Below are 22,765 nucleotides of genomic sequence, written 5' to 3'. Positions count from 1 at the left end.
TCTTCAAGGGGCTCGATTACGTCCCCTGCTGCGGCTCCAGGGGGCTCTCGCCCCGGTGCCCGGCGCCCGCCATGGGGCAGCGCCTGCAGCTCTGACGGGCGGGCGCCAGCCAGTCCGGGCCCCAAGTGCTCGGCGCTGCGCGGGGAGCGGCTGGCCCAGCGTCCCGGCTTGGCGGTGATCCCCGGCCCCGCCGTCGGTAGGCTCCGCGGGCGCGGCGCAGGAGAGGGGAGCGTAGCTCCGCCTCTGGCGGCCCGGGGCCAGCCCCATAAAGGCAGCTGCGGGCGGGCAGCGGGCCCCGAGCTGCAGCATCCGCCCGCGCGCCCCGCCTGTCCCGACCCCTGGCGGCCCGCAGCAGGGAGGCAGCGGCCGCCGCCCGCCCCCCGGGGGCGGGAGGTCACGGCGCCTGCACGCCGGGAGCCTTCCCCACCCGGGGCAAAGGCATCGGCGAGCGCTTGGCGCTGCCAGCCCTGGCCGTGCGCGGCGATGGGTCAGGTGCCCCCAGCCGAGGGGCTCCCGGCTCTGCCAGCCGCCCTGGCCCAGGGCAGGAGCTCGGGGGAGCTCGCAGCTGGCAGCGGGCCGCCCTCCTTTCAGGTGGTCTCCTTCAAGTGGCATCACGTGCAGGAGCCTTATATCATCGCGCTGTGGATCCTCGTGGCCAGCCTGGCCAAAATCGGTGAGTCCGGGGCGGCGCGGACGTCTGCCCCCTCCGATCTCCCCCGTTACGCGGCAGCGGTGCCTTTGCTATACCCGGGGGGCTGTGGCCTGTCGGCTTTGCCAGCCCCGGCTCGGAGCGGTGCCGTCCACCGCCTGCCGCAGCGCGGATCTGGCGAGACCTGCCGGCCGGGAGCTAGTTCATTCGTAACTGGCAGTCTGGGAGGTGCCGCGGGACTTCTCGCAGTTCGTTCCCCGGGACAAGACCACGGCGTTTGTATCCGATGGTTCCTGAACGCAGCCTGAGTGTCCCGGGTAACGGTTGCCAGAGGAAGGCACGTAGGGGATAGGGAATCAAATATGGTTATGTATAAAATGACTGCACTGGCTTATGATGATGTATCTTTCCTCCTCTGTGACTGCCAGCGATGTGCTAGAACGAAACTTCACATGAATATTGCAATGTATTATAGTCCTACCTGGAGGAGAATGCAGAAGTGCAACTCTTTAACTTATATAGGGGTCCGTTTGTTTCTTTTAGTTAAGTACCAGCTATTGCTGGCTTTTTTTTCCCCCGATCCATGTGATATTTCTGAAAGTTTAGGAATTTCTCTCTCCATATTATTATTTCTAATGTCTGAGCAATTATGCGTCTGCTAGTGAATGACTGGGTAGCTGAAATTAATGTAATAGTTTGATCCTTCTTGTCCAAAATGCCTCACAACAGATCTCCGTTTGTCCTGTAATCTTAAACATCCCACAGTGATGATTCACCTCCGAAAGAAACTGAATGGAAGGACCATTGGCTGGCTGAAGGCCATCACAATTTACGGAGGAATTTCCTTACTTCAGTTTAATAATGCAAACAATAGTAACAACTTATTATTAAAAAGTAAAAATATTTACAAATTATTATTATTATTATTATTAATAATAAGTAAAATATTTACAAATGTCTTTTTGGGCTACTTTCCTAGTAAAGCATTTCAGAGTTTGTGGGCTGTGTAGCTAGGAGCTGGCTTCTGTATACCTGTACCACTGCTCTCTGCTGCGTGGAGCCGGTGCTGTACAGCTGAATCACCTAAGTTCTGTACAGCCACTAGCTAGTGGGGATTCTCCATTGGTTTAGTTGTAAGGCACTTGTGGAGCATGAGTTCTATTTCAGCTTTCACCATGAAGTTCTGAGTAAATGTGCAGCATAGAGGTGTCCATTAAGTCTTTAGTGTCCTTGGATTTGTTCCAGTATCATTTTCAAGCGGAGGCAAATCATTCAGGATCTGCATCTGGCTCTGATTTGAAATGTTTGGAGCTCTCTTCAAGCCTCCTCCACGGATTCAGACCTGTTGCTGGTGGACAGGGATACAAGATGGTTCTCTTTCCCTCTGCCTGCTTTTGTAACTGTGTTTCACTCGGCACGGTCTCCGAAGAGGCACCGAGCAAGAACTATGCTGTGGAGCACTAGTAGCAGGGCTTGTGCTGGTTCAGCTGTTCCCACCAGCCTCCTGGCAGATGAGTGAAATGCAGAAGGAACCAATGCTGATTGGTGCAGACAGAGTAGTAGCAGCGAGGCGGCCGTGTTAGCCTGTATTCTATCAAAATAAACCAGCAGTCATGTGGCACTTTAAAGACTAACAAAATAATGTATTAGGTGATGAGCTTTTGTGGGACAGATCCACTGCAGACAGGGTGAAGTGGCTTAGAGGAGAGTGGAATAGAAAGGAGGAGCTTCCCCTGCCCCCAGCCAGACACGGTGAGTGAGGTAATATCTTTCATTGGCCCAGTTTCCGCTGGGGAGAGGGACAAGCTGTTGAGCCACACAGAGCTCATCTTCAGGTCTGGGAATAGCACTCAGAGGGTGAGAACTGAATACAAGCTGGAATAGGCTATTTAGCTAAATAGTTAACACATCTTCGAATGGTCCATTCACAGTTTGTGTGAGTTAGCTCAACTGCTGACTAAACAGGGTTGCTGGAAAAAAGGGGGGTAAAAAGGACATGAACGTGGTTGTGCAGGATTTAGGTGGGAGGGGAGGAGGGAGAAAAAGACTATAGGGGAACTCCCAGAGAGAGGAATCGAAGGAAAGAGGAAGAAAATGAAATGCAAGGCACAGAGGCAGACTTTCTGTCTCCCTTTGCTTCTTTGTTCATAGATAGTGCGAAGTCTGCACAGATTAACGACAGCCTCCTGGCTGAGGATACCTCAGAATGGTGGAGGTGTCCTCGTCCTCAGAATGGTTGAGTAATGAAGCATCTCTTGTGCCTGCCTGCTGGTGCAGTGGCAGTGTCCGGATGGGAGAAGCTTTTTGGGGGTGGGTAGAAACCAGGGTGACTGCTGCCTGAAAGGAGGTGGGAGAGAAGGCAATGAGGACCAACCTGAGAGGTGGAGGGCATATGGGGGCAGTGCCATTTCCCAATTAAAATTTTGGCAGAGGCATAAGGGGGCAGTGCATCTTCTGCTCCCACAAGGCACCTGTGGTAAATGCAGTGGCTGGAGTGCAACATGCTCCAGCAATCCCTGGATGGCAGATGATCCTTAGGGGCTGTTCTAACTTGTTTGGGGTTGGGGCTGGGAAGAGAAAGAGGGAGCTCTAACAGCCCCATCTGCTGTTCTGAGCACAGCAGAGAATCAGTCCCATGTTTTTAAATTGCTTGATCAACTGTCTGATACCAAAAGGTTGCTCTGAGTTTTGATTTTATTAAGGTGGTGCTAGTGCCTCCATAGTTACTCTGCTGATGAGACCTGCATGGATGGTGAGAATTAAATGAATTTGTATCTATGTAAAAATGCAATCAAACTACGTGATTTTGTAGGAGGTGGGTCCTTGGAAGTTAATGAATGGAATGTGGTCAAGTCAGTCTCCCTTTGCATGTGGAATTAACTGCCCATTTTATTTTCCCCCACGGTAGTGATAAGGGCTTTACATATATTTTTGTGCTTCTAATGGGTAAGTCCTGTGAGTGCATTTAGGACCTGGCCATTGTGATTTATATTTTTTGCAGAACAATTGGCAAATTATGCTAGTGCAGAACTTGCGGAGTATTTGCATATAGTTATTCTGTCTGAAGTGGGTTGCTCTTCAAAAATGCAGAAAATTACATGTGATGTTCCAGTTTTTGGGGAAGCAGCCACTTTCCCCATTGTCTTTCCTCTTGCTTTTGCTTTTTTTCCTGCATCAAGGATATTTCTCCCTCTTGCCCAAATTGGCATGATTGCCATTACGGGGGTGGGGTCAGCAGTTATCTGTCACCCTTCACTGTTTCCCACATGACATACCCTTTTCCTTGGATTGTCCGGGTCTGCGGACAGTGAGGTGAGAACTATGGGTATATTTACACTACAGAATTATTCTGGAAAAGCTTATTCCAGAGATATTATTCCAAAATAAGATATTCCAGAATAATGCATCCACACTACAGGGAAGCCCCAAGATAAGCAAAACTTATTCCAAAATAGTGTGTCCACACACAGGAGAGCCTATTTGGGATTAGAGCTCCTGGAAGCTTCCAGGAGCTCTAATCTGAAATACTATGTCTACACAGCAGCTTTATTTCAAACAAGCTATTCCAGAATAGTTTATTTCAAAATAGCCCCTATTTCAAAGTAGGCACTATTCCTCGTGGAATGAGGTTTACCAATTTTCAAATAAGCTGACCACTATTTCAAAATTATTTTGAAATAGTGGTTGTGTTGTGTAGATGCTCATGAAGTTATTTCAAAATACCTGCCATTATTTTGAAATAACTTGCTGTGTAGACATAGAGTAGACCCCTGACTTACGTGGAGGTTGCGTTCCTGTGCAACCCCACAGAAGTCAAATTTCGCATAACTCAGGGGAGCCAGGAAACTGATCAGCGCAACAGATCTGGACAGTTTCCCTGCTCCTGTGAGCAGTGGGGAGCCAGAGCCTGGCTCCTAGCTCCCTGCTGCTCACAAGAGACATGAAACTGATCAGCCTTGCTGGGCTGGTCAGTTTCCTATCTCCTGTCAGTGACAGCAGCCTGACTTTCTCTGCCCCTAACATGAGCGGGGAAACCACTCCTCTTAGGGATGGCAAGACTGAGGCTGCCACTCCTGACAGGAGCAGTTTCCTGCTTCTGTCAGTGGCGGCAGCCAAGAGTCAGACTATCATCTACCGCCACTGACAGGAGCAGGGAAACTGACCAGCTGCTGTGTTGGTCAGTTTCCCTCTTCTTGTGAGTGGTGGGAAGCTGGTGCCTGGCCCCCTGCTGCCAGCCACTGGTAGGAGTCGGGAAACTGACAGGCGGTGCTGCACTGGTCAGTTTCTCAGCTCCCTTCAGTGGTGTGGAGCCAGGTGCCAGCTCTCTGCCACTCAGAGTTGCATTTACCTGAGATTCATGCAACTTGAGTGTGCATATCTTGGGGTTCTACTGTACCTTATGTGATACAGCTGGGTGTGCTGTCACATATATCATACTTAATTGAGTTCTGTTCCTTTAGTAGGTTCCTGTTACGTGTTCTAGAGCAGTGTTTCTCAGCCAGGGGTACATCAAGGACTTCCAGGGGGTGCATCAACTCATGCAGATATTTACCTAGTTTTACAACAGGCTCCATAAAAACACTAGTAAAGTCACTACAATCTAAAAGTTCATTCAGCCAATAACTTGTTTCTACTGCTCCACAGGCCTTATACTGAAATGTCAGTATGCTATTTCTATTCCAATTCATTTATTTGGTAATAAGATGGTAGAAAGTCAGCAAGTTTTATGTGATATAAGTTTTGCGTGTTTCTGTATTTAAGTAGTTTTTAAGTGAGGTGTAACTTGCTGGTATGACAGACAAATCTGAGTCCTGAAAAGGTGCAGTTATCTGGAAAGATTGCGTGGCACTTGTTTCAAGACCTCAGATTATTTTAGGACCATGTTTCTCAACCAGTGGGTACTTATACTTTTTTATTTTAAAGGGGGTACTTTATAAAAAAAGGTTGAGAAACACTGTTCTAGAGTGCAAGATATTATCCTTTGGCCTATGCGATGTATTTCTCCTCATGAAATTTTCCTTAATGAATATCCTTAGGCAGGGAGACCAATAAATCTTAACATGAATAAAGTTAAACACATAAGACCATGTCTACATTAGAAAGGGGTTTCTGTTATAGCTGTGCTCATAAACCCTCCTAGTGGAGATGCATCTTATATCAGCAAAAATGTTATTTTGCCTGCATAACAGTTGTCAGACTAGGAATTCTAGTTTGTGCTGTGTATGGGGTGTGATTCTTTTCACACCCTTAATGGACATAACTATGCCAGGAAAATATTCAAGTGTCAGCCTGGCTTAAAATGAGAAGGGATACTCACTGCCTCTGATTCATACATCATTTTTTGGTGGTTTTTGTAAACGCACCTTCCATGACTCTTTGATTTGATAAAGAAACAAAATAAGCACACAATTTACCTCACTCCTTTAAAGACCAGAAAGTTAGAATAGCAGATACACGATGAGAGAGAGAGAGAGAGAAGAATATTATAAAAAACTCAAACGTAGGAAAGCATCCAAAATTTCATCCAAGGGAGCAGGTGAGGGAAGAAACAATAAGCTCAGGAGAAGAATGGAAACAAATTACTTTGTTTCCATGTAGAGAGAGTACATTGCTGATCTCTTTTGTGCTGCCATGCTAACAGTGACTATGTCATCACCACCAAAGAAAGGTAAGGATTTTGCTGCAGGGTAACTGATGTGCATTAGCCGTCTTGCAATAGATCCTAGTGGTGAAAAGATTCAGTCGTTCATACCATGTTCGTTGAGGCAGTCTCCTGCCCATGGTTTATTTCAGGGGTTCTCGGACTTCATTGCATTGCAACCCCCTTCTGACAACAAAAGTTGTTATACAACCCCAGTAGGTGGGACTAAAAGACAGAGTCTACCTGATTCCCACTGCCCTGGCTAAGGGAGCCCAAGTTCAAGCCCCACTGCCTTGGGTGGGGAAGGGGTCAAAGCCAAAGCCCACAAGCTTCAGTTCCAGGCAGAGGGCCTGTAACCTGAGCCCTCCCTCCAGGGGTGATAGATGGGGGTTCACAAGGGGTCACATGCACCCCCAGTGCCTCCCACACTTGCCATCAGTGCCGATCCAGGGGAGGGACAGGACCGCCCCCGGCACTCATCAGAATTAGTGCTTCAAGAGGAAGGCGCAGGGAGGAGAGAGGCAGGGATGAAGGGCAGGAGAGGGTTGTGGGGTGCTCTAGGGAGCACATGTAGTTGGTGACACTCCTGGAACCCCCATCACCAGTTGTGACTGCCTGCTGCCTAGGTCTGAATCCCTCAGGCTTCAACTTTGGCCCTGGGCAGTGGGGATCAGGCTCCAGCCCTGAGCCTCAGAGAGTTTAAGCCAGCCATGGCGACCCCATTAAAATAAGGTCATGACCCACTTTGGGGTCCCAGCCCACAGTTTGAGAACTGCTGGTTTATTCCAAGCTGAAAGCTATTGTGCCTCATCTTCATTAGACAGCAGGAAAGCAAATGTCCGTTAGTCACCCTGCAGTAAAAATCCCCCTGCTTTTGTGGGGGAGATGTAACCAGTGGCAATACTGCTGATTGCCTCGCTTACCTCAACCGTACGTGGCACAAGTGACCACTCTCACCTCTGCAGTCTTGTGTCTCAGTTTGCCACCCTCCTCAGGCTGGGCCTGTACTAGCAAAGGTTTGCCAGTATAGCTGTATCAGCAAACCCTCCCAGTTTATACCAGCAAAAACATGCTTTTACTGGTATACTTGCTATACTTACACTGGTTGCCTGAGCGCACACATACCCAGTGACAGCACTTTTATACCTATGTGAGTAGGTCAACACTAGGGCTCTTGCTAGAATAGAAATGTTGGCAAAAAGTCATCTCCCTAACCGACATTGCTACACCCGCGAACGTTTCTGGTGTAGAGCTGGCCTCGATCTCTGCTGTTGGCAACAGGAGAGGAGGGGGAGAAAACTCACCCCCACGTTCCCTTTGCTAGCACCCTGGGGCAATTGCCCGTGGCTGGCGCCCTGGATGGTGTGATGCCTGAGTGAAACAAGACTTTGCTTCCCACCTTTTCGAGCTGTCCTTTGGAAGAGTTTGGACGCTCCCTGTACAGCAGCGGTTTCCAACAGGAATTCAAAGATCGCCACACTGTGCTTGTCATCCTTCCATATTCACCGCATTTACCACCCACCCCCCTGCTCCAAATAAATGCCCTCCCCCTTCCCCACAGCCAGGCACCCCCATCCCCACCCATTCTAAATCAATGCCAGCAACTCACCAGAGCTGCCGGAGCTTCCAGGGCCACTGCTGCCACGTGCTGCTCCTGGGTGGGGGCATAGCCCTGAGCGGATGTATGACGCTCCCTGTATGCGGCTCTCGGGGGAGCCACGTTTAAAGGCTCTAAGAGCCACATTCACCACAACACAGTGCCCTATTCCCCACATGCGGTGGCTGGCAAATGTATTGGAGACCCCTGCCGTACAGAGAAAAAAGTTGCTGTTAAAGCAGAGCTCCTTCTGGGGACAGGATTCAGCATTGTCCCGGCCATGCTCTACCTGCTGCCTGAGGTCATTCAGCACCTGCCAGCAGAGGAGTCAGGGAAACAGGTGTCTTTCTGAAGGGATCATGGGTCATTCATTATGTCACCACACTAGCATAACACTAGTTATTTGGATTCACCTCTGGGCCTGCCGCAGCCCTGCCTTGGGGATTCATCCATAGGAGCCTGCTGCAGAAGGCAGTCTGGGTGATGTGATATCAAACCAGTGCATCTCAGCTGCTCTGGTCCCAGGTCCTTCCTAACTGGCTGTGATTTTTTTTTTCTTTGGATGTGTCAGTGAACTTTGTCTCCAGCAGAGCATGGGCTGTGGATATATAACTGTGTCTTTGTTTCAGGAAAACTTTCATTAGGCCTGGTAATCTGAATTGAGCCGGCTACTGCCAATGGAACCTATTTGACTTTAAACTACAACTTCAATTATTACGCATGCAAAAAAATGCTAAGTTAACTTTGGAATCTAGAATTCTGTTAAAAAGTAGGGGGAGGAGCTTATTAAGGAAGACATTTTTCTTGCCCAGCTTCTTCCCTTCCCTACATAATGTCCCCGTCCTGTAAACATTTAGGTCCTGTCTACAATGGCGACCTCAGAGAGATCTCCTGCTGTACTGTAGCTCTCCCAGTACAGCAGTGCCTCGGTTTCCACAAGAGTTGTGTTCCCACGCTCCCTCACATAACTCAAATTTAATGTAAGTTGCGGGGGGGAGGGCGGGCGCTTTGTCCCCCAGCAGAACACACGTTCTGTAGCCAGGGAAGCAGCAGGAACACCTGGAGCTTGGAAGGTGAGTCCTGGGGTGGGGGGTGGGGGTGGGGGGCGTTGGGGAAGGCTAAGCCTGGGGGTGGGTTGGGGCTGTGGGAGGGGAGAAGAGCAGGGGAATTGAGCTTGGGGTGGGTTAGGGCTGCTGGGGGTGGTGGGAGGATGGAGTTGAGCTGGAGCCGTGCATGTGGGGGTTTGAACCAGAGTGGGGGGTTGGGGTTAAGCTACAACCGCTCATGGGCGTGGTGAGCTGGAGCCGTGCTGAGGTGGTGAGCCGGGCTGCAGGGGGGTTTGAACCTGGGCTGTGCACGGGGGTTTAAACTGGGGCGGAGGGGGTTAAAGTGGAGCTGCCCGGGACGGGGGAGAAAGTTTGAGCCGGTGCTGTGTGCAGGGGGTGTGGTTGAATGGAGGGGTTGAGTTAGAGCCAAGTGCGGGGGTGGTGAGCCGCGCCGCAGGAGGGTTGGTGAGCTGGAGCCAGAGCCAGGCGCAGGGGTGGGGAGCAAACCAGAGTCGTGTGTGGATGTTCAACTGGGGCAGGGAGGTTGAGCCAGGGCTGTGGGGAGCAAGATTTTGAGTTGCGCTTAACTCGTGTTAATGCAGGTTAAGCGCAACTTGAACTCGCACATTTTAAGGGTTTATTGTACTTGCAAAGCGAGCCAGCTGCAGGTGTTTTTACTAAAAGGCTGTCTGGATCAACTGCGAGAGGGGGGGGAAAGGGCAGAGGAAGGTATTCTTAGATTGAGTGGTTAAAATTTTTAATACCGGAATTCCTGTGGAGAATTTCAACTAGTCAAGAGCTGGGCTAGGGATGAAGCTGTAAAATGCAAGAGTCCAACAGCTCTAACTATAGTGTAAATACCCAGACAATACCTTGATTGCAGGAGTAATTACTCATCCCATCAAGGTAAACAAAACCAAAATCTTTTCGCTCTAAGTTTTTCTTCTCGGCATTGTGGCATAAAGAAAATTAGTTTTAGTGGCATTAGTGAATTAGTTACCTAAAGGCCGTGTCTACACTAGCCCAAAACTTCGAAATGGCCAAGCAAATGGCCGTTTTGAAGTTGACTCACGAAGGGCTGAAATACATATTCAGCGCCTCATGAGCATGCCGGCAGCTGCGGCACTTCGAAATTGACGCGGCTCATCCAGATGGGGGGGCTCCTTTTCGATAGGACCCTGACAACTTTGAAATCCCCTTTTTCCTATCTGCTGTCAGGAATAAGGGGATTTCAAAGTTGTCGGGGTCCTATCAAAAAGGAGCCCCATCTGGACAAGCCGCACAGCGGCGAGCCGCATCAATTTCAAAGTGCCGTGGCTGCCCGCGTGCTAATGAGGCGCTGAATATGTATTTCAGCGCTTCATTAGTAAACTTTGAAATGGCCATTTGCATGGCCATTTTGAAGTTTTGGCCTAGTGTAGATGTAGCCAAAGTGTTTAAGTAAAGTGTAAAACCAAAACCCACGTCCCAGAGAATAACTATGGTGGCCATTTTCTTCCTTCTCAGTGCAGTGTCAGCAGCAGGCAGAAGGGTTGCGGGAAAAAGGACACGGTTAGCAGATGCATTTTAGGATCTGGGGGTGTGTAAGTTAAACAGGGAAGGAACTAATGAAGAGGACACTTCCAGATAGATACTGTGTAGCCATTGCCACAGCTGTGTCAGCCTTCATGTTTATAATGTGTTGTCTGTGAAAGAGCTGAGAAGGACTATGGTTAGAGAGATCATATCTCCCCGTTCCAAATACGAGACTGCAAGATATGGGATGGGGGGCACGTCCTGGCTCCATCAGGCCCTGGGGAGCTGGGAAGGAGGCAGCAGCTGCTGGCCCTCCCTGAGCCCTGGGGAAGTGGCAGCTCCCCACGCTGCTCTGGAGCCCCAGGGAAGCTGCAGCTGCTGGCCCTCCGCAAAGCCCCGGGGCAGCAGCAGGGCCGTGGCAGCCACCCCCATTCTCCCTGATTCCCTGAGGCTCAGGGAAGTGACTCCCACCAGCAGCTATGTCTGTGCAGCTGTTGGCAGAAAAGGTCAGAGGGGGATGGCCCAAATATGGGACAATAGCTGTGTCTACACGTGCACGCTACTTTGAAGTAGCGGCACTAACTTCGAAATAGCGCCCATCGCGGCTACACACGTCGGGCGCTATTTCGAAGTTAACTTCGACGTTAGGCGGCGAGACGTCGAAGTCGCTAACCTCATGAGGGGATCGGAATAGCGCCCTACTTCGATGTTCAACGTCGAAGTAGGGACCGTGTAGACGATCCGCGTCCCGCAACTTCGAAATTGTGGGGTCCTCCATGGCAGCCATCAGCTGGGGGGTTGAGAGACGCTGTCTCTCCAGCCCGTGCGGGGCTCTATGGTCACCGTGGGCAGCAGGCCTTAGCCCAGGGCTTCTGGCTGCTGCTGCTGCAGCGGGGGATTCATGCTGCATGCACAGGGTCTGCAACTCATTGTCGGCTCTGTGTATCTTGTGCTGTTTAGTGCAAGTGTGTCTGGGAGGGGCCCTTTAAGGGAGCGGCTGGCTGTTGAGTCCGCCCTGTGTCCCTGTCTGCAGCTGTGCCTGGCACCCTTATTTCGATGTGTGCTACTGTGGCGTGTAGACGTTCCCTCGCTGCGCCTATTTCGATGTGGTGCTGCGCAACGTCGATGTTGAACATCGACGTTGCCAGCCCTGGAGGACGTGTAGACGTTATTCATCGAAATAGCCTATTTTGATGTCGCCACATCGAAATAGGCTACTTCGATGTAGGCTTCATGTGTAGACGTAGCCAATAAGTCCCTTTTAAAAATGTCGGGATGCCTGTTTGGCTTCCCAAATACAGGACCGTTCCACCTAATACGGGACGGATGGTGACCCTAATTATGGCTTGTCTTGTAGCAAGTAAGGTGTGATTTTGCTCCTGTTGGGCAACATTGTTCCATCTCCCAACATTACCATCTTGGGAATGGCTAAAGAGGAGCAAATCTTTTGGTCTATATTTTCCCTCCAAAAGTGATAAACAGCTGCAGCTCCCTTACCAGGATCTGGAGCTGCTCAGCCCTTCTGTCAGTGAGGCTGCAAATAAGGTTTCACTCTGTCAGGGTCCTCCCTATCATCTCTCTAAGGATAGCCACATGGTTACCTAGAAATACTTAACCTTGGGATTTTTGTCTTCAGTTTGGTAGGTCACTGCTAGTTTCACGCAGCATAGAGTACTATCTTATCATTGTACACTGTAATAATTATTTCTTTTGCTATTTAGAGTAGATGCTTAGTCCTAAATGTAATAAATCTTTGGCTTTTGAAGAATTACCTCTGTATATGGCACATTCTGTATTTAAACCAAACTTTTTGAACCTTAGTTTAATAGGTCAGTGTCTCCAGTTCAAGGAACTATGTCTACAAGGCCCATGTTTTAGTTTACATACTGTAAATGGATGCCTGTGATCACGCTTTGTTTCCATCTGATTAATTTAATACATTCAGGAGGTGTCACTGAGACAACTTCCTTTTTCTTTTCTGCCTGTTCCTCCTCCCTCTGTACACAACAGCTTTGCAAATTACAAGTCTTAATTATTTACAGTAAGGGGCAGGATATCAAGGCAGTGTAGCTGTGCAGGATTCAGATTACATCCCACAGGTGACACAGCACATACAAAATAGTAACTTGTGCAAATTAAGTAAGGAAACAGTGTCATTTAAGGGTCTGCTCTGACCTGAATACAATTCCAGCCTGCATTCCTAAGATGAAATCTGTGCCATGTGTTACTTTCGGATTCCTGTACAGAAAGTGATTTGTGTCCTTTGCAGGATAACGGAATCCTTTTTTAATACTGTAGTTTTGGGATTACTGCAACCATAAATTTACTGTCTTCCGATCTGAAGCCACTTTTTCAGAGTGATCGGCAGATGCATGAATTGACTGTAGGTCTCTGGCACAGTGGTGTGGCAGACCACAGAGCTTCAGTAACTTTTCTCCAGATATTGCTCTGGGAGCCAGGCTTTTGAAAGGGTGAAGTTACAGAAGTATGTGGGTTTTCCTTTCATTGGCTCACCAAGCAATTCATCTTTGCGATTTGTTAGCATAGGAAGTGAGTGTTTGAGTTCGCTTTCCTTGGATTGGACACTGCAGACCTGTATCACCAAAACTGCAAAGAACCAAGAATGACAAAAGCCAGTGGGTTTCACTATAAAAAGCTATTTAATTGAATGGTCTGGATTTAAATTAGTATTCTTTACCTGTATTTTACCAATATTTCACTAGTACTATTATAGGGGCTGCTGATGCCTTGCTAAATGCTTTTCTGGCCTCTGCAAGTTCCTCTGTATCCTCCGATGATGAGCAAGGCTGGTGTTCTGCAACCCTTTTTTATAAAGTACTCCTTTTAAAAAATATAAGTACCCCCATACTTCTCTCACATACCCCCCCGTTGAGAAACATTTTCCTAACGTAATCTGAGGCCTTGAATCAGGAGCCACACAACTTTTCCAGATTGCTGTATCCTTGTCAGGAGTCAGACTTGTTTTGCATACCAGCGAGTTACACCTCCCTTAAAAACATGCAAAAATGTCACAGAAGATTACTACTGAAAACTTGCTGTCTTTCTACCATCTTATCATGTAAATCAGTGGAATAGAAATAGCGTACTTACATTTCAGCATAAGGCCTACAAAGCAGTAGAAACAAGTCATTGTCTGAATGAACTTTTAGATTGTACTGACTTTACTAGTGTTTTTATGTAGCCTGTTACAAAACTAGGCAAATATCTAGATGAGTTGATGGACCTCCTGGATGACCTCAGTGTACCCCCAAGGGCACATGTACCCCTGGTTGAGAAACTCTGGGCTAGGCTTCTCAGAGGAATACTCTGAGTGTTGAGTATTCCTTTACCTTGTACAGCAGAACTAGTGTGGTTTGTGGCCCTTTCTCCGCTGCTTTGCTCTTGTGAACGAAAATTAAAGGTAAAAATGATCTCACAAATAGCAAAGCCAGGGCTGTGTATTAAGCTGGGTTGTTTGTTTGTTTGTTTTTTACTATTTTAAATCAGTTTATAATGATACTTGTGAAATGTTCATCCCAGTGAAAGCTGTAACTTGATGGTACAATTGTCTGCAAGGTAAAAGCATTATAAATACTGAAACTGTGATCTCTCAAGGATGAGCTAAGATGGAATGCAAGATAGCAAGGGGAAACATTTTTAACTAAAGCACAAATATTTAAATAATATTCAAGGAGAAGGGAAATTGGATAATTTTAGAAGGGCAAATTCCATCAGCCAGTTTTGAAGTAGGTGGGCCTAATAGTGGAAGGGCCCAAAGTGTTTTCCACCATGGTTATGTTGAAGTTGCTCCATCTATTTAGGCCATCCAGTTTCTGTTCACTGGCTGCACTTACAGGCTGAGGCCATGTGGACAAAGTGGGGTTAGTTACAAGATGGTGATTATAAACAAGGCTTGGAAAATCCACTGGCTCAGAAATATTTCCTTGAGGCAGTGCCATCAAATTCTGTGTTCATTAACCAAAGGGAAAAAACTCCTAGCCTTTATGCAGAATTCCAACCCGAAGAATGAAAAAAATTGTAAGTCAGGCCTCATGGTGATAATTGTGAGGTTCTAGTAAGTGGAAGATGGAGGGAACAGATGTCCCAGACAGAGGAGCGGGAGAAGTGGCACTTCTCCTTGGCTAGTTAGGTGCAGACTCCCTTGCTTGTTTCTATACACTTAAACCATTGCCCAATATTAACCAATCTGCGGGGGGTGGCAAAAATTGAGAAGTGTGTAGTGAGAAGGGATATTAAGTGGGGGCTCAGAATTCATGCCCAAACAGCAGACACCTGAGCAGCAAAGGCACGTATAGTTCTGGAAGGCGTGTTAGGAAAATTTCTCAGGTCTTAATTATGAGTAGTTAGCACAGTGGTAAATCAATGGACTAGGAAACAGAGAGCTGGCTATAAGCCCCAATGCTGCCATTAACCTGATGAATGACTGGGCATGTCTTCCCTCTGTCTCAGTTTCACCATATGGAATATAATTTCATTTAAAAAATCTCGATTAGTAACCATTTGGGGTTACTTAGGAGGATGCATCCTCAGTCATGGCAAAGCTAGGAAGTTGAGACCTTGCAGTCTGGCCATGGTTTTATCTCCTCATGTTCTTTCTTCCCTCCACCGTGCAACAGAACATGCAACTTTTAACTCTGGTCAGGTGGAGCAGTTGGGAATTGCTGGATTGCTATTGAGTTGAATGAAGAAGATGATTAGTGTGTGAGGGGCTGATTTTCCAGGCAATGGTTATCAATTAAAATTAGCTGTGCTAGATGATTATTAGTGAGGTATGGGGGTTTTGTAGAAGTCGGACTGGTTTGTAGTCCTCTTCATTTGTGAGCAAGTGCTACTTCTGTGCACAACTAGCCTATCTGCCATTGGAGAGAAGTAGTTAGGAATGTATGTTTATTTCAATGAGCATTTATGCAATGCTTTATTCCTGCCATGGCAGGTGTTGTGGGAACATGCAACTTTTAAATTTTACCAACAGACTTATAAACTGCCATGCTTGTTTCAGTGGCATGCACTATCTTTCAAACACTGGGGCTGTGTCAACACTTGCATTCCTCTTTTGAAAGAGGCATGCAAATGAGGGAAATCGAAAATGCAAAATGAGGTGCAGATTTACATATCTGACACCTCATTTACATATTCTTATTTCAAAATAGCCTCTTTTGAAAGGAGAAAGCTAGTGTAGCACTGCTCTTTCGAAAGTAAACCCCATCTTCGAAAGAATCCTTCCCTTTTTTAAAGGGAAGAAGGATTCTTTTGAAGATGGGGTTTGCTTTTGAAAGAGCAGTGTCTACACTAGTTTTCTTCTTTCAAAAGAAGCTATTTTGAAATAAGAATATACAAATGAGGTATCAGATATGTAAATCTGCACCTCATTTGCATTTTCGACTTCCCTTATTCGCATGCCTCTTTTGAAAGAGGAATGCAAGTGTCGACACAGCCTGGGTGTCCAGATGTATAAAGTACTGCACAATCAAATAAAACCAATTGCGTCAATTTGGATGTGTTGATCAACAGGAGAGAAGGGGTAGCAGCTGGGGGAGGGAGAGGGAAGGAAGGGATACGTGAAAGGACTTGTTCTATTGTACATGTCATGAAATGTATACACATCAATAAAAATTGTGCTCTGAGGATATCTGAGAGAAGGAAGAGTGAATGGAGAGCAGTATTTGAATCTTATTTTCTTTAAACTCAGGATCCTTGGAAATATAGTTCATATTTTTTTCACCAAAAGCTTTATATAATAGTTTATGCCCTTAAACTGCTAATAGAAGAAGAGGGACATGTTGGCCTCAGTCATTAACATTTCTACAGTTTACCAAAAGGACCTTACCATAAATCTCTCTGCGCGACATCTGTAAATATGACTATGAATTATGAACTATTGCAAGATTTCTACCTTGTGGTCTATAGCATGGTTTCCCAAACTGGGGGGACATGCCACATGGTGGGTGCATGAAGAAATTCCGGGGGGGGGGGGATGCAAGGTGACCTGGCCCCCCTGCATCATCGTCCCTACCTGCAGAAAGAGCCAGCATTTGCTTCTGGCTCTCAGCCCCTCCCATTTTATGTGGGTGACCCGGTGCAGCCACTATAAAAAGCAGGCAGCTGGTGAAGACCCATGTGCAAAGGTGAGTGAGTGTGGAGGAGGATAGGGTTAGATGTGGGGTTGAGTGTGTCTTGTTTGGTAGAGGGGGATGGGGTAAGAGTGGGGGGGCTGGTAGTGCCTGACTTTGTGGGAGGGGAGGGGCTCGGGTGGGTGGCTTGTGGGGCTTATAGGGCTTGGGCGGCCGTATGGCTTGTGGGAGTTGCACGGCTTGTGCAGTTGGCTCAGGCAGCTTGGGCTGGCGGGCGGGTGGCTGGCCCCAGCAGTGTGGGGCTCAAGCAGCTGACCTTGGCAGTGTCGGGCTTGGGTGGGAGGCTCAGGCAGCTGGCTCGTAGCTGGTGGGTGGCTGGTTCCCGGCAGCATGGGGCTCAGGTGAGCAGGCAGACTTCTGGCCTCAGTGGCTGGCGGGTGGGCAAGTGTCTGGCCCCGGTGGTGCAGGGCTTGAGAAGGTGGCTGGCACAGGGCTCAGGCAGCTGGCCAGCTGGGGCTGCACCAGGCACTTACCAGGGCCACGAAAACTACTTGTGCTTATTTTTAATTTCACATAACTTTTATATCAAGTTTTTGTGTTTATTTTAAATAACAAATTGAATTTTTTGTTAAACGGGGTCGGATGATGGTAAGAAGAGGTGGGGGGAGCGTATGGATTTCTCACAAATCAAAAGGGGGGTGTGATGCCGAAAAGTTTGGGAACCACTGCTCTGTAAGGTATTGAAAAGGCAGGCCAGTTTCTATGCCAGTTTGGCCTGAAGGGGGCACAAACGGTGCCCAGGCTGGTGTGCTGTGCTATGACACGTGCGAGTCAGGAGTGCTTGCAGCTGCTTTTTGAAAGGAGGGGGAAAAAGTGTGCCTGGCATTTTGCCTCTGCCTGCAGTGGGCTAGTCTCCCTGCTTCCTGGACCACACAAGCAGTCAGCATCTCTCATTCCTTCTAATGCTGTTGCTGGGGATTGCTGCAAAGCAGGAAGCTGCTTTTCCCCCACGGTCACTATCAGCTTTATTTTAGTTTGATGGTTTTAGGGGATGATATTTTTCATCGCTTTGGGTATAGTTGTGTGAATAAGCAGGATGACATCACAAGAGAGAAAACAACCCCAAGAGCCACTCTGAGGTATATCCTTAGTGGCTGGGAGTTGAATTTGAGGAGTGTAATTTGTTTTCATTTCGTCTGTGTGTTCTGACAGAAAGCTTTTAATGCAGCACGCTAAGGGCTGATCTACCTTGAGAAGTTCCACTGGCACAGCTACGCCTCTCTGCGGTGAGAAGAATCCACAGTCTGGAGAGAACAAGTCCCCTTAAACTGTCTACCAGTTGGGTAGGGGTCTTTGCTAAATTCAGTGATGGGAGAACCCTGCCTTTCCTTGTAGTTAAGTATCTGCACTGAAGCACTACAGCTGCTGTGACATATAGCATTTCAGTAGAGACATAGACGTAGAAGACCCAAGATTTTTTTAAGACAAATACAAGTGATTTCCTATAAAACCGGGAAGATGACAGCTACCCACCCCAATTGTCTTGGTGGTCCTGGGACGTGCTGCCCCATAGTGGGGACTGATACTTGTTCCTTTGCGTGCAGGAATCTGAACTGGTGACCTAGTATAAAAGACTGGGTAGAGAGGGTAGTTATCGTTCCATGTATGGGAAAACAACACATGGAGAAAGGCCTGAAATCCTTCCAGTACTTTATTAGAAAAACTTTAAATAACATGGCAAACTCCGAACCAGGTTAGTGGACACCAAAACAAGCTTGACAGTAGATAAATATCTGCTACCTGCAGTTAAATGAATCATCTTTCAACCGTGCTATACTTCTGTGTACGGATGGGAACACTGTGGCCTGATGGAAGAGGGTGTTACTTTTCAGTTCTTGCATGTATTAGTCCTATAAAAGGGCTGCCCACGTTTGCCATATCTCTTGGTTTTCATTACTACGCACTAGTTGGATCCTGTTGGCAATCCTTGTGTTCCCAAGCCTTTCAGAAATATAAGTACATCTTGTTTTCATACCTAGAATTTTTGTACTGTAGAAAAAGGTAATTAAGTGAAAAGCTATACCGTTCTCTGAGCCAGAGCTGTTCATTTCAAGCACATGGGAGCCAAGATAAGCCATTTTAATTCTTCACTCTGTCTTTCAGAATATAATATGTGTTTTCCTTCTCTCAAAAGCATTGTCTTCAGGTGTGTTCTCCTTCTTCATGCTTTCTGGTGTGCCATCATGAGGGCACAAGGATTCCAAAGCAGCTGGGAGAAGCTGGAAGCTTCCTTTTCTTTATGCCTTCTTTAGAAGGAAGCTATTCAAAATAAACTGCTGCCACTGAACTTTGAGCCTCTGCTGTGCCTAGGTACCAAAGCATCAATGTTGCCTGAGCCTGGCATTGAAGTGGATAAGAATCTTGGCTTCTCTCTTTTCTTTTGGTAAAACTCCTACCTTGGTGCAGCCCTGCTAGAGATAGCCACATTAGGGCCGTGTCTACACGTGCCCCAAACTTCGAAATGGCCATGCAAATGGCCATTTCGAAGTTTACTAATGAAGCGCTGAAATGCATATTCAGCGCTTCATTAGCATGCGGGCGGCAGCCGCGCTTCGAAATTGACACTCCTTGCCGCCGCGCGGCGCGTCCAGACGGGGCTCCTTTTCGAAAGGACGCCACCTACTTCGAAGTCCCCTTATTCCCATGAGCTCATGGGAATAAGGGGACTTCGAAGTAGGCAGCATCCTTTCGAAAAGGAGTTCCGTCTGGACGCGCCGCGCGGCGGCAAGGAGCGTCAATTTCGAAGCGCGGCTGCCGCCCGCATGCTAATGAAGCGCTGAATATGCATTTCAGCGCTTCATTAGTAAACTTCGAAATGGCCATTTGCATGGCCATTTCGAAGTTTGGGGCACGTGTAGACGTAGCCTAGGAGTGCTGACAGGTTGTTTTAAACACCACAACACGTAGGCCTTGTTGAGTTTTCGGTTAACCAGGCCTCCATACGCAGAGAAATATTTACATATGCTGTATGGATTAACACAAGCTGATTGTATTGCTGTAGTACAAATAAATTCAAGGGATGTAGCCACCTATCAGTAAAATATATTCCCATTGTCATGTAACCTCACTTAAAGCCAAATTCCCCACGTGTTTCTGTGCACACAATTCCCACTGACCTCTGTGGACCTTGGTATTTTTAAGACAAAATAAGATCCTTTTTCTCTGCATAAAATACCCAAACAGGGAACCTACCTTAAAGGTGGGGGAGAAGGAGGAGGCAGTCAGGTAGGTACGATAACGGTTTGCTTGTTGTCGTTGGTGCTAGTAGGGGTGAGGCTTTGGCAATCCAAGTGGCCTTCTGACCATGCAGCTTCATTAGGAAATTCACCCCAAGCCCTTCAGAGCTCTTGACCTTTGTTCACTTTTCATTCCCCTGTGCCAGTACTGGCAGCATAGTCAGGCTTTAGTATTTCAAGCAATCAGCGGAAATGGTAGTACTGTATTACAAGAAAAGTGAATGTGGTGGTTGTTCTGAACATTTTCTGTAGCAGAAGGGCAAAGTCTCCTACATGCTTTTAATCTAGACGGGAGCTTGTCACAGTGTCTCAGTCCAGTTCTTTCTGTCTAGGACTATGACTATTTCCAAATCTTTCAGAGCTCATTCTGGCCTTTACCTGTGTGTGAAACTGGTACAACACTGAATGGAGAACTAAGAGCAGTTATGAGCGTTTCAGATCTGATTTCCCTTGGTATAAGTTAGCTGCCTTTACGAAAATAATGCCATTTACACACCAGTGCAAATCAAAAGAGAAGCAGCCCTTTTCTTTAGCAGTCCTCCTGCAAATTCAAGTTGTTTGTAGTAGAAGGATCATATCAAACCCTTACTGCTCCAAACTAAAAATCTTTTATAAGTTAAAATGAAATTCCTGTATTTCCCTGAAATCAGCTGAACATATTTAATGTCCCTCATCCCATATAGGTACAGAACGGGGTTGCCAACTCTGACAGAAGCTTTTACAGATTTCTTTTCCCCCAGCCTGATGTAATTTTCTTAAAATAGCCCATTAAAATTTCTAGAATTGCTTTCAGTTGTCACTGGGAGGTTGATGCTGATTCTGAGAGACTCCAGGTTTGGCAACCCTAGTACTGAATCTACTTTTCCTGCATTTTGGCTAAGTAATACGTTCTAATATTGTATAACTTTATACTGTGTAATGATTTTTGTGCCACGCAAAAAGCTTTGTGGGGCATTGTCCCTTCGTTAAGATAAGACTTGTCTTGTATTTTTCATTCTTTTGTATTTCATTTCATTGAACCGGATGGGTGCTGTACTCTGAATTCTAGTTAGCTCTCTCTTTCTCAAAACTAACCTTAACCAGAAGGCTGGAGCTGTAAGCAGCTTCAAATCCAGCTTTGGTCAGTTTTTCTTTTTTCCTTCACACTGACAGATAAACTTAAGTTTATCTCCTCGTCCGCTTCCTATTGTGTACATTGTGAAGTTAACCTTTCTCATCTCCCAAATACGTGCACTAGGAAATAAGTACCCGAGCTCCAAGGCTGTGTCTCTATTACAGACATCATACTTACGTATATGCCTGCAGCAGATCTATGCTGGCATAACCTTGTAGTGTAGATGCAGCCTTCACCAATAGAAAAGGTTTTCTCGTAAGGATAGTATCACCATTTCACAATGTGTTAGAAGTTAGGTCAAAGGAAGTTTTCTACTGTTGACAGAGGTGTGTCTAAACCGGAGATTAGGTCAACCCAGCTATGTCGGTAAAGGGTGTGGTTCAAAGTGGTCATGCCAGCCTAACTTTTAAATGTAGTCTAAGCCAAAGTAAATAAGCCCCTATCCATCACCTTCTCTCCCCCACCTTGAAACCCCATTGTTATTTTCTATGTGCTTTATTAATTTTTGCAACGTAACGTCATTACTCAACTTTACTGTCCTTCCTGCTATTGTGTCTGTGTTCTTCACCTTTTGGTGTAAGACAGTGAAGGCGAGGTAAGGGTTAAGTTAATAAATTACCTCATAAGAACAGCCAGAAGCAAGAAACTGCAATGTTCAAGGGCATTCAAGAATAGCATTGTCTTGGAAATATTTGGAACGAGAGTTAGAAGAGCACTATTAAGTGGGCCACACTGCCTTGCTTCAGCCTGCAGAAAAGTAAGACATGCAACTGTGGCATCCCCTCTTCACGAGGGAGGATGCAGACCAGCCAGTCAGGGCAGCAGATCTTCATGATATGCAGAGGCTAGGTCCACGTTTTCCAGGTCCTCGCCACATATCGTTCTCTCCTTTCCTCAGCTGTTGGCAGGTGTTCTAAAATTGGAAGCTGACACCCAAACAGGGTCACGACCAGGCCCATTGACAGAGTGGGAGGGCAAAGAGGACAATTGCCTTGGGGCCTGGCAATTCAAAAGGGCTGTGGCGGCAGCAGAAGTGCCTGGAGCCCCAGGCCCTTTAAATCATCAGTGAAGCACCGCGCAGAGTGCTCCATGCAGCTCTGAGGGCTGGCAGTCCAAGGAGGAGGGGCATAGTGTGAAGTGGTCCATGCAGTGTAGGGGGCTGGCTGTCCTATGCCTCTTCGTCCCAAGACCCCACTCTTAGGCATGTGGAGCCACGCCCCTCCGCACTTTGCCCAAGGACCTGGCAAGTCTTTTGGCCCCTTTGGTCACAACCCCATTTTAATGGGGTTGCCCAGGCTGGTTTTAGACTTGCTGGGGCCTAGCACTGAGTCTGAAGCCAAAACCCAAGCCCTGCCACACAGGCCTGAAGCCTGAGCCTCACCATTCAGCAGCGAAGCCTGAAAGCTGCAGACCTGGGAAGAGGGGGAGGGGGCTGTGATTACATGCCCCCTGCCCAGTCAGAAGCCCCTGGGCTCCAGCTGTGTCCTCACCTCCGCCTGCAGTGGGGAGCTGGGGTGGGCTCAGTTTTCAGGTACAGTTGGTGAACAACTGAGCTGTCCACCAGCATTTGCTCCAAGGAGGATTCTGCTCATCTTAAGGAGGCCCGCTTCCCGTTTCCTGAGGGCATTGTGGAATACCAGCCTTTACGTGGAGTGACGTCCACGGTCCCTGGAGCTACATGGGAGTGGCATGCAAAGACTCGTGACTCCTGTTTGGGGGCCTATTTTGTTTGTCACTCTGCACAGCATGTGGTGGTGGGGGGAGGGCGTGGCCCCCACCAAGTTTGAACATGAGACGATCGTTTCACCTCAGCCA

General features: G+C 47.5%; 1 protein-coding gene across 1 annotated transcript in view; it reads left to right on the top strand.

The window, feature by feature from the left end:
- Positions 1–483: 483 nt before the first annotated feature.
- Positions 484–22,765, top strand: part of SLC9A3 (solute carrier family 9 member A3) — a 90,934-nt gene continuing 68,652 nt past the window's right edge. Inside the window, exon 1 of the mRNA XM_074987925.1 lies at positions 484–673. Coding sequence (XP_074844026.1) covers positions 484–673 — 190 coding nt within the window. The remainder of the gene's footprint in view (positions 674–22,765) is intronic.

The sequence above is a fragment of the Carettochelys insculpta genome, chromosome 2 (genome assembly GCF_033958435.1).
Source record: "Carettochelys insculpta isolate YL-2023 chromosome 2, ASM3395843v1, whole genome shotgun sequence".
Taxonomy (NCBI): domain Eukaryota; kingdom Metazoa; phylum Chordata; order Testudines; family Carettochelyidae; genus Carettochelys; species Carettochelys insculpta.
Note: the sequence above shows the minus strand (reverse complement) of the source record. Positions and strands in the feature narration are given on the sequence as shown.